This window comes from Oncorhynchus kisutch, linkage group LG9, assembly GCF_002021735.2.
Source record: "Oncorhynchus kisutch isolate 150728-3 linkage group LG9, Okis_V2, whole genome shotgun sequence".
NCBI lineage: Eukaryota > Metazoa > Chordata > Actinopteri > Salmoniformes > Salmonidae > Oncorhynchus > Oncorhynchus kisutch.
The window spans coordinates 32,524,926-32,537,532 of record NC_034182.2 but is presented as its reverse complement, the minus strand read 5'-3'; the positions used below and the strand labels follow the sequence as shown (position 1 = coordinate 32,537,532).

Sequence of the window (12,607 nt, the reverse complement as noted above, 5' to 3'; positions counted from 1 at the left end):
AAAACATGGAGATGCCGGGGATTGAACCCGGGGCCTCATACATGCGAAGCATGCGCTCTACCACTGAGCTACATCCCCATTGGCTACGAAGAAAGTGGCAAAAAGGGTTATTAAAGTAGTAAATCTCATAAAATAATAGTTTGTATAAAATTATATTTATGACTTTAAAAAGTATAGGTATTATAGCCTACACTTTTTAGAATACTTCAATTTATTTTTTTGAAAAACACACTTAAATAATAGTCATTTAGAAAATATTTTTTTATTTCAACAAAAAACTATCAATCAAATTAAATCGAATCAAATATTATTTATCACATGCGCCGAATACAACAGTGAATTGCTTGCTTACAAGCCTTTAACCAACAATGCAGTTTTAAGAAAAGGAAACAGACAATATAATCACATCAGCGCAAACACTTAAAAGCCTCATGCAACCGTTTTTATATCAATATCAAATTACTTCTGGGTAACAATTAAGAAGCTTACTATAATAGTTTTTCATTAAAATGGACAAAAATAGCCTTTTTGCAACAATAAAAAATTCTCAGGCAAGAATTTTGCTAGGACTGTCAGGAAGTGGTCTGAGTGGGAGGGGAATGCCATGCAAACCTGCTGATTTAAAAAAAAATCTTAACCTTCATTTAACCAGGAAAAGCACATTAAGACCCTCTTTTTCAATGGAGACCTGGCCAAAAAGGCAACAACAATCAATACATTACAGAATTACAACATACAACAATACGATTCAACAACATGTTCCAGCCTTAAAAAACATTTACACTCCTCTGTAACAGTCTCTCATCAAAAATAAAAATGTAAAGGCCCTGTGTAGATTGTATTTTCCACCAGCAACTATCAGGAATAACACTGATCAAATCTTTTCACGCTTTTACAGTGTTTGTTCCATGAGTTGCTGTACAACATGATACAAAACATAATTTTGACTGCACTGGGCCTTTAAGTTGTATCAGATAATAAAAAGTATATTTGTCACTCTGGAAATAAACATCATGCACATAAGACATGAAACAGTATAGCACAAAGTCAAGCCATAGGCCAGGGCTGCACAACCCTCTTCCTGGAGATCTACCTTCCTGTGGGTTTTCAGTCCAACCCTAATTTAACAGACCTGATTCTACGAATTAGCTGCTCAACAATATCTTAACTAGCTGAATCAGATATGCTAAATTAGGATTAGACTGAAAACCTACAGGGCAGTAGATCTCCAGGAAGAAGGATCTAAATAGCTATTAAATTCATAAAATATACAGAACACAAATATTTACAATACAAATAATCTCATAGCAACAGTGCAAACCCCAAAACTTTGAAACCCATGAAACTTTGAAACCGTTTAAAAATTATATTTTATATCTAAAATACATTAATATAGCTTCATGTATTCAAGCTGCAATTGTTGCTCTTGTCAGTCACTTTGATGATTGGATTGATTTAGTACACTCTGTTGTTTTCTGCCTTGATTGTTATAACACTGGTTTGTAAGGTTTACAATTATGACAATTATGACAATGATGATGATGACAAGTAGCCAATGTTCTGTTAAGCGCTATTACTGTACAAAAATGTATTAATGGAACTCTTTCCCCTTTCTGATCCTTTCCTCACAATGCAGTCACATGATTGTTGTCTTTGCCTCCCTCATAATCTTCAGACCAGATAGCACTACCAGAGGACTGATGCAGGTGTATCAGCAAACCTCCCTGTCCACTTTCTTCTCCTCCCACTGCTCCCTCATCACCTTTGCTATCCCCCTTTTCTTCCATATTCTCCTCTCGCTTCCCCTCACACTCTCTCCTCTCCTTCTTCTCGTCCATGACCTTCACACTCTCCGTCAGGCCACAGCTCTCCGCACTGGAGTACTCATCCGAAGAGTCGTCCACTCGGCCCTCCCTCTCATCCCCCTCCTCCTTCTTCCCCTCCCCCTTGCTTTCCCCTCCCTCACTCACTCTCTCTACATCCTCCTCTTTGTCTCTCTGTTCCTCCTCTCCTACAGTCTCCTCATCCTCACTGAGAGGCCAAAGGCGACGCCTGAACCATACCTCCAGGACTTGGACCCCGCCCCTCACCCGGTCCCTGGCCCCACCCTCCCCAAGGACCAGTTGGTGGACTGTGTACTGTCCATTAGTCTGGCGGTTTAGCCACATGTACAGGATGACCAGGAGGGCAACGAGGGTGACCAGGATGAAGAAGACAGTCAAGACGACAAAGGAGGATGTGGTTTGGTCTTTCATTTCTGGATCGTAATTAGTCATGCCTACAAGGGAGAGTAACATAGGAAAAACTGTTTAAACTGACATTTGACAGGGACATTGGGTTGGATCTAAAGGCATGTACAGTATCTCTGATTCAGATCCTGAAGTGATTGGTTGGCCTCATCTGCACTATAAAAATTACATTTCAATTGTCAGACTGAATTGAAATGGAATTGACCCCAACTGTGACAGTCACAAAATACAAGTCTCTTATTCTAAAGCTGTTCAAATCCAGTCATGTTTGGCCTCTTATTAGAACAAAACCATAAATCCATTATTATTGGGGTTAGCAGGATCAGATAGATTTGATGTCGCAACGTACCTCTTCAAATAGTTCTCAGAAAAGTTGCTCAACAGTAAAACTGCTGTGGTGGAGATCCAGTTTATTTCCTTTCAATTGGAGGTGATCCATACATTGATTTATTAATGACTGGATCTGTAAAGAAAATATAGTAACATTAGCTACCTACTGCCGAAAATGTTTGCAGTATAATTGAGTAGTGTTCATTATACCTCCTGACAAGCAAAACATTTCACCTCCCAATTACAATATCCATGCAGCATTTTAAAAATATATATACAGATATTTACACCTGAAATAGAAATGTTTGTGGCGGAAAGGTGGACTCTCGCAAAAAATATTTTACAGGATAAAGTATGGCTGGTTTTAAATGTAGACTAAAACCTGACCATAAATAATAATATGATTATTGTAATCAGAAACTGTCACATTGACCGGTTGTGAATGGTTCTGACAGTTGTGGTGTCATGGTGATTGATGTGCCATGCTATTGTTTCATTGTGCTGTACTGTCCCTGCAGATACAGCACGTCACACCTCCCAAACACAGGAAGTGAGTATGAGGCGGCGGCAATGGGAGAATCTCAATTGCATACTCTTTGCGTCCTCACTCCTGTCTCCTCACCTTCTTCTCAAAACCCATTGGAGGAGAAGGTCAGAGGGGTGGGACCTCTGTTTTTCTCATCCAATGGGTTTTGAGAAGGAGGCGAGGAGAGCGGAGAGAGGACATGGGGAGTATGCAATTGAGATTCTCCCCCTGATTCTGCCTGTGTGACTCACTAACAGGAAGCCAGCAGATGCTTTCTCTCCCTCGGTCTTGCTCACTTCTAGTTGAATAATTATAACAGTCAATTGGAAACGGTTATATAGATGAATATGGATGCTTGTATAGATAAATATGGATGCCTGTCAGAGTCGACAAATTAATAAAAAAATAAGTGCACCTGTGGTTTCCCCAAATCTGTGTCGATAGCTGACATATTGAGTAAAGATTCATTTATAGTTCTGGTTCAGACAGGAATGCATTGGGATTCATGTACACAACCTTTCAAACATTTGGAGAAATTTCCATTTTTTTGTCCATTAAAATAACATCAAATTTTTCAGAAATACAGTGTAGACATTGTTAATGTTGTAAATGACTGGAAACGGTAGATTTTTAATGGAATTTCTCCATAGGCGTACAGAGGCCCATTACCAGCACTCCTGTGCTCCAATGGCACGTTGTGTTAGCTAATTTTAAAAGTCTAATTGAGTATTAGAAAACCTGTCACGTCCTGACCTTAGTTCCTTTTTTATGTCTCTGTTTTAGTTTGGTCAGGGCGTGAGTTGGGGTGGGCATTCAATTTTTTTGTTCTAGGTTTTGTATTTCTGCTTTTGGCCTGGTATGGTTCCCAATCAGAGGCAGCTGTCAATCGTTGTCTCTGATTGAGAACCATACTTAGGTAGCCTGTGTTCCCACTATGATTTGTGGGTAGTTGTTTTCTGTTTAGTGTATGTCACCTTACAGAACTGTTTCGTGTTTTGTGTTCAGTCTAATAAATTAACATGGACACTTACCACGCTGCATATGGGTCTGATCCTTCCTACTCCTCCTCAGACGACGAAGAAATTCGTTACAAAACCCTTTTGTAATTATGTTAGCACAGCTGAAAACTGTTGTGTTGATTAAAGAAGCAATAAAACTGACTTCTTTAGACTAGTTGTGTATCTGGAGCATCAGCATTTGTGGGTTCGATTACAGCTAAAAATAGCCAGAAACAAAGAACTTTCTTCTGAAATTAGTCAGTCTATTCTTGTTCTTGTTCTTGTTCAAGGCAGAGTTGCAAAGAAAAAGCCATATCTCACTGGCCAATAAAAAGAAAAGATTAAGATGGGCAAAAGAACACATACACTGGACAGAGGAACTCTGCCTAGAAGGCCAGCATCCCGGACTTGCCTCTTCACTGTTGACGTTGAGACTGGTGTTTTGCGGGTACTATTTAATGAAGCTGCCAGTTGAGGACTTGTGAAGCGTTGGTTTCTCAAACTAGACATTCTAATGTACTTGTCCTCTTGCATTTCTCAGAACCAGAATAGACTGATGAGTTTCAGAAGAAAGTCCTATGTTTCTGGCCATTTCTGGCCATTTCTGGCTCCAGATACTCAACTAGTCTAAAGAAGGCCAGTTTTATTGCTTCTTTAAACAGCACAACAGTTTTCAGCTGTGCTAACATAATTGCAAAAGGGTTTTCTAATGATCAATTAGCCTTTTAAAATGATAAACTTGGATTAGCTAACACAATGTGCCATTTAAACACAGGAGTGATGGTTGCTGATAATGGCCCTCTGTACGCTTATGTAGATATTCCACAAAAGAACCTACCATTTCCAGCTACAATAGTCATTTACAACATTAACAATGTCTACACTGTATTTCTGATCATTTTGATGTTATTTTAATGGATAAAAATGTGCTTTTTCTTTCAAAAACAAAGACATTTCTCAGTGACACCAAACTTTGGAACGGTAGAGTATGTGGACTTGTTGTTTCATATGACGTACAAATGTGACATTCTGCTCATCAGATTAAAGTTATCAACAAGGCATAGTTAATCCTAGATTGCCAACTTGATTATGCAAAATATGTTAAGCAATGTTTTCTCTCTCTTTCTACATCCTACAATGCCTTTACATTTATGCATATGACCAACCAGCCAATAAGTTGAAGGCATATCTGAGCATTTCCCATTACACATTTTCATGTGGTGCAGGCAGGCAGGGTACAGTAGGCTGTGTTTAGACAGGCAGCCAATTCTGATCTTTTTTCCACTAATTGGTCTTTTGAACAACCACGGTAGATCTTTTCACATCAGATCTTTTTCAGAGCTGATGTGATTGGTCAAAAGACCAATTAGTAGTAGAAATATTAGAATTAGACTGCCTTTGTAAAGGTAGCTGTATTGGGGTGGAGCACTGATTTAATAAGGATCTTTAATAAGGATCTCACTGAGGGATGTGCTGTTTACATACTCTGTTTATATGCATAACACTTATGCAGCATTAGCACAGATAACATAAATGTTTTAAGCAAAGGCCCACTTGATATGTAACCATTAACCACACCCTTCACCCCCAATGCAATTCTTTCATTTTGTAGATTGTTATTGGCATTTTATTCAGATACCCATTAGCTGTTGCTGAAGGTGCAGCTACACTTCCTGGGCTGCACACAAGACATAAAACATGATATAATACAAAACCTCAATAGACAAGAACAGCTCAAGGACTGAACTACATAAACTAAGATTCTTCTTACAGTTCTGAAACTAAATACACCATGGTCACACAAAAAAAAAAAGAAAAGGGGAGGAAATATGTAAAAGTCCTAAAAAGACTGAATAAAAACACAGTGGAAGGAGAGAAACAGTGGTGGAAGAAAAGTGAGGAGATGTGGAGGGAGAGATTGAGTGGAGAGTGTGAAGCTGAAGGATGGACATACAGAGTGTGGAAAGAGCCGTGACAAGATGGTCACACATAGGAAGATGATAGAAAATGTTCAAACAGATCCACGCCATAAAATGCCAAACATAGGGACGATTTGATGAATTATGATTGATTTTTTTTTTAAATGTAAACTCACCAGTGTTGCTATAAAATGAACAGTCTGAATGATGGTTTCAAGAGAGACAGACCCAACGAGGCAGGTGTTAGTGGTGGCACTTTTTTAACAATAAATACAGAAATAGAGCGAGAGGGGATATAATGTGGGCGGAGAGAGAGAAACACAGAGAGATAGAGAGAGAGAGAGAGAGAACCTCCTGCCGAATGTGTGACCATATTAGAGACACGTATTTCCCTCAGATTACACAGATCCACAAAGAATTCGAAAACAAATCCAATTTTGATAAACTCCCATATCTATTGGGTGAAATACCACAGAGTGCCATCACATCAGCAAGATGTGTGACCCATTGCCACAAGAAAAGGGCAACCAGTGTAGAACAAACACCATTGTAAATACAACCTATATTTATGTTTATTTATTTTCCCTTTCGTACTTTAACTATTTGCACATCATTACAACAATGTACTGAGACAGAGAGAGAAAGACAGAGAGAGAGAGAGATAGAGAGAAACAGAGAGACTTTGATAGATTGATAGATAAACCAACCCACTAACTCAAGCAGGCTGAAGGAGAAATGTTGCAAGGGGTGATAAGAAAGTCAAGTGTTCACCCAAATATACATAGAAAGAGGAAGCTGTAGTGTTCTGTGTACTTTAGCTGTAGTGCAGATTGAAGGTTTGGCAGCTGGTGTGCAGGGTAGCTACATGAGGATCAGATGTGCAGCCAGACTTATTAGCCACTCCTTTTGCCTCATCTCTTTCAACCGTAACTTTTTTCGATTCCTCATCAATCCACGGAGCCTGAACAGTTCAAACAGTCAGCTTCTTAACAGGTGCATGTTTATCAATAATTGGAAAAAGCTATTTCATAAATTCATCAAGTGCAGCATCTGGATGCTCCTTATTCATTTTAGAGCGGTAGGTAGCCTAGTGGTTTAGAGTGTTGGGCCAGTAAATGAAAGGTTGTTGGATCGAATCACTGAGCTGACAAGGTTTAAAAATCTGTCATCCTGTCCCTGAACAAAGCACTGTTTCCTTTGTAGGCCATCATTGTAAATAAGAACTTGTTCTTAACTGACTTGCCAACAAATATTTTTTACATCATCTACAGCAAAATCTTTTGTATGATCCCTTATACACAATTTTAGGCCCAGCTTTTGGAACTTAGGCTTTCCTGGATATAGCCACGATATTGTGATCACTGCATCCAATGGGTATGGATACAGCTTTAGAACAAAGTTCTAAAAATGTGATCGATACATGTGGATGATCTTGTTCCTGTAATGGTTGTAAACACCTTGGTAGTAAGAAGCTTCCTCTTGAGCGGACAGCTTGATGAAAACCAGTCAATATTCAGGTCCCCAAGAAAGTAGACCTCTCTGTTTACCTCACATACACGCTCAAGCATTTCACACATATTATTTAGATACTAACTGTTAGCACTTGTTAGCCTATAGCAACACCCCAACAGAAAAGGCTTTAGATGTGCCAAGTGAACCTGCAACCACAACACTTCAATAACACTTGACATATGAGCTTCTCTAAGCATTACAGGGATATGGCTCTGAATATATACAGCAACACTTCCCCCATAAGCATTCCTGCCTCTTCTATAGATGTTATATCCTTGTATTGTATCATCAAATTAATTATCTAAGTGAGTCTCAGAATTGGCTAATAGATGAGTGTTATCGGATGTCAGCAAGTTAATGATTTCATTAACCTTATTTCTTAGGCTACATATATTAATATGGGCTATTTTCAGCCCTTTCCTGGGTAGCTTATCAGAGAAAGCAAGAGACAAAAATATGCATTCTGCAATCCATTAATCAGTTGGTGTTCGAAAGTGTGGTGTGTGCTGTGAGGTTAAAGCTATGAACCCATAGTCTTGGTTCTCTCATCCCTTCCAGGCATTTTTAGGAGGGAGGGTGGACAATGAGCCTGCCATAGCGGATGTAAGCAATGTCCACACGCGCTCTGGCAGCTTTCATGGCTGGGATAAGGTATTTTCTCTTCTGGCGCACAGCTTCAGGATAGTCCTTGTTGAGGAAGATATACATTCCTCTCAAGCTCTTGGCTCTTTCTAGAACAGCTACCTTCCAGAACAGCAACCTCGGCCTGGGCATGTCACCTGGACCGGTGGTGGGATTTCCAGTTCTGTTGGTGCGCTCCACCTCAATCTTCCGCTGGTCCATCTTCAATTTCTCTGAGACTCCCTCCATGTCTCGTGGAGATTCTGCAATTACGTCCACAACCATGTTGTTCCATCTTGATTGAACCTCGAGATAATTTGATTTATCCGTCATTGTTATCATGGATTCATACACAGAATTGATGTCCTCTCTCAATGATTTACAGATTGCTGTCATCTTGCAGTTCTCCTGTTTAAACTCATCAAGCAGACACTGGGAGAACTGCAAACTGTTCTTCAGGTCCTGGACCTCTCTAGTCAGGTCATACATTCTTTTATTAGTTGACTCCACCTATATTTGGACGAAACACTTCAAGCTATTTTGTTATTCTTGTAACAACTGCTTGTAGAACTCTTTTTGTTAGTTCAAAACATCCTTCACTTAGTTGTCCATGTGGACCAATTTGCATTCTGAAAAGCAATCCAAGGATTGTTCCATAGGATTTTGTTTTTAGCGAGTGATTTTGTGAGAGTGAAAGTCGATGTGAAAGTTGCGTGATTGTGAGATATGACAAATTAAGCTGATTGAAATTTGAATAATAAGATTGATTGAAATGTGGATATTAAGAAATATGGATAAATAGCTGATTGAAATTTGGATAATAAGAGATTGAAACTTTAGAGATGAAGTAACATAATATTGAGTATAATGGGTTACTAGAGATGTAACAATAGAAAAAATATATATACAATTTGCACACCCACATGTAAACTATGTTAGTTGTGTCAAAGGTATTATGAGAAATGTTCAGAGTGATCCCTTTATGGATAATGTGAGGTATGATAAGGTTAAAGCATTGTATGGGACTTGACTTACCCCTAAAAATTTTAACTATAAATAGAACCAATGAATGTTGAACATGATTTTCTGTTAACTAAACTTAAGGCTACAATTGATTGTACCTCTGATGGAGTTTTCGTTGATATCCCAAACGATGAGATATTAAACCAATGAGTAAGCAGGCAAATTGAACCAGTCCCCCAGGATGACTGGGGTTCTGACACTGCCTCCCAGTCTATTTTGTCTCAAGTGCCAGAAACCTTATGGATAGAACATTCCAATGACAGTGAACTGATAGGCAGTGCTAGCCTAGTTATAATAACTGTTTATCTCTCCCCTTCTAAATTTTATACATTTGGCATATTACATATGAAGCTTAAAATAATAGACATTTAATAAGTGTGAAGCAGAAAGTGAATATCCAACAGAAAATTGAAATAAATATATAGACTAACATTGTTAGGTTAGACTAAAATGAAATCAATGCCTTCCAATATGGAGAAGGTTATCATGTTTGTTTTGTATTAAACCTTGCAATAGGGGAGAAAGCAGAATGTTGTTTGGGAGTGATCTGTGTGTATTAACAAAGTGATTGAGAAGGTCTTCCTATTGGAAAAGAAGGAAACAGATATGGAGACTAGTGAAAGTAACAAAGTGAATAGTAATTGGCTTTCAGATAGCACTCCAAAAACGTAATATCTGAGTAATTTCAAGTAATAAGACAAAGGGATTGAGCATTGGACCAGGCTCACTCTTCAAGGCCTGGTCCATTGCTCTTGTGTTTAAGTAATCTGTTGTTTGGGTTAGAGATCAGCTTCCTGTGGAACAATAGCTGCCAGTACACACTGAATTCAAACAGGCTGTACAAGACACAGTGGGGAAAGGTATGAATAATTGAATAAGACACGTTTTTGACAATGTATTACTCAATTCTATAGTATGGGTAGCACCAGGGATTAAAGTAAGAAGGTAATGTCATCTAAAACAACAATATGTTTCCATTACGTGGAACTGTGTCCAGAAGAAGTAGATCCAAGTAAATGTTTTTAGTACCGAATATTGAGCTGATAAGCCAGCACCAACCTTTTGAAGGTCCTAGCAGATTTGTTAAACAACATGTTATATTTTGAGACTAAGTTCATGTCCCAGGGATAGTTTGTACAGAATTGTATGTCAACGCAACAGGTCGAAATGACAATGATTACAAGAAAGGGACTCTGGCTTTGTTTACTTTAGAAGGTGCCTAATTCAGCTTGACGGGACACTGTATCATCTGATGTGTATATCAAGTTTTTTTTCTATGTTTATCAATGATTCTGTATCTCTCCCTTTGAAAGAATCCCCAAGGCAAGTGCCTTAGGAGAGCAGTTAAAGGTACCCGGATCCAGCTGTTAAGGGAGCTCCCAAATTAAGTAAGGCCTGGCCATTTTGTTTGTTTTTACCCTACGATTTTTACTATATACATGCCAGCACCAACACACAACCCACCTGTTAATTAATATTTGTTAGTCGTTGATACTCTGTTTGATTTATTGATGAGGGTCTTAAATTTAATTGATAGAACCAACGTGAAGCACTAAGGACTGTCATTCTAAATTTGGGTTGGATAATTTATCAATATTTATAATTATGACATGGAAAGGAGAGGCTTCTAGAGACAGAGCTATGCCCCTAAATTGTGAGGAGAGCCACTAGATTGTAGCTTGGGCTAACCTTGCCCCAATCCCATTCTTATCAAGGTTGGTGTGAAACTGTTTTAACATGTGTTCTCTCTCTTCTCTGTGAAAGTCAATATGAATGTGCTCTAGGCCAAATTCGGGAGATCTCTAGAGATATAGAGAAAATTAGCAAAGCTAAAAGAATTGCGTAAATTGGCTCTGCAAAACAGAGAGGCTCTTAACTATCTTTTGGCAGGTAAAGGGGACACTTGTGCAAACAATGGTGATGAATGTTGTACCTTTGTCCCAGATCACTCTTCTAATATGACTGATCTCGCCGAATACATTGCCGCTGTTGCTAAGAATAATTCCCCACAACCAGAGTGGACGACTGCAACTTGGTTGGAATCCCTGTTTGAAAGGTTGCTAGATCGAATCCCAGAGCTGACAAGGTTAAAAAAATATATAATTCTGCCCCTAAACAAGGCAGTTAACCCACTGTTCCTAGGCATTCGTTGTAAATAAGAATTTGTTCTTAACTGACTTGCCTAGTTAAATAAAGGTAAAATAAAAAATTGTATTACCATACTAATTAGATTGATTAACCCAAAATGAAGGGTTTGAAATTATGAAGTGCCTGTTTTTTTTCTGTATTGATTTCCCTAACTTTAATAGGAGTATAGAATATTATGATATAGAAGCTATAATCTAAATGCTTACATTAAAATGTAATGATTATCATCACACGTGATAAGTGATAAGAGGATGGAATGTTATGGAAATGTGAATGTTTGTGCTTTTCTAATAACCAATTTCTGTGTTCATGCAAGTGACTGATTGAACGAATCCTCACTGTCAGTATCTGCAATTTGGCAGTACGCCTAGAACCTTGTTTAGAGAAAGGGATATCTCAGTTTCAAGGTATCAGCTTAGAGAGAAGAAGCCTTGTGAGGTATTGGTCTGTCACATGCATGACCCAGTATTTGGTCGTCACATGAATGAAGCAAACATGAATTATGAATGATGAATAAGCTACATCATGCAAATCTAACTTGTCAGTATATAAGGGAACTAACGGGACTGCCCCGTTAGAGCTCACTTCAGACCGGTACTTTATGCATCTAAGTTTGACCGTGACCTCTCCAGCTTGCTGACAAAAAATAATGATTCATTTAAGATTGACTTCAAGTGTCCCTGTGTAATAATTTCCACAACAGCTCTTAGCTTTATCCTTTGAACATAGACACAAGAAAAGATTCTATGGAATTGATTTGTACAACCAGAGGGTTGATGTCACTAAAGGAACACACCAATTAACATACTATATGTGCAAAGTCAACTTCCGGAGCCGACAGAGATGGCCGCCTCGCTTCGCGTTCCTAGGAAACTATGCAGTATTTTGTTTTTTTAGGTGTTATTTCTTACATTGTTACCCCAGGTAATCTTAGGTTTTATTACATACAGTCGGGAGGAACTATTGGATATAAGAGCAACGTCAACTCACCAACATTACGACCAGGAATACGACTTTCCCGAAGTGGATCCTCTGTTTTGCCTACCACCCAGGACAATGGATCGGATCCCAGCAGGCGAACCAAAACAACGATGCCATAAAAGGGACAGAAGAAGCGGTCTTCTGGTCAGGCTCCGGAGACGGGCACATCGCGCACCGCTCCCGAGCATACTACTCGCCAATGTCCAGTCTCTTGACAACAAGGTAGATGAAATCCGAGCAAGGGTAGCATTCCAGAGAGACATAAGAGACTGTAACGTTCTTCGCTTCACGGAAACATGG

The 12,607-nt window shown here is 38.9% G+C and overlaps 1 protein-coding gene and 1 non-coding gene across 3 annotated transcripts; both read right to left on the bottom strand.

The window, feature by feature from the left end:
- Positions 1-6: 6 nt before the first annotated feature.
- trnaa-cgc (transfer RNA alanine (anticodon CGC)) lies at positions 7-78 on the bottom strand. The gene has a single exon. It is a non-coding gene; the product is annotated as a tRNA-Ala (tRNA).
- Positions 79-628: 550 nt separating this feature from the next.
- LOC109897065 (cilia- and flagella-associated protein 251) lies at positions 629-6,324 on the bottom strand. 2 transcript variants are annotated; one of them, XM_020491584.2, is made up of 3 exons: positions 6,199-6,324; positions 2,599-2,712; positions 629-2,278 (listed from the first exon to the last, which is right to left on the bottom strand). In XM_020491584.2, exon 3 carries the CDS (start codon positions 2,274-2,276, stop codon positions 1,626-1,628), a length of 651 nt encoding a protein of 216 aa, XP_020347173.1. In that variant the 5' UTR covers positions 2,277-2,278; positions 2,599-2,712; positions 6,199-6,324; the 3' UTR covers positions 629-1,625. The 2 variants fall into 2 exon arrangements, with proteins under 2 accessions (XP_020347173.1, XP_020347174.1); XM_020491585.2 differs by lacking the exon at positions 2,599-2,712 and having other exon boundaries at positions 6,199-6,311.
- Positions 6,325-12,607: the final 6,283 nt, after the last annotated feature.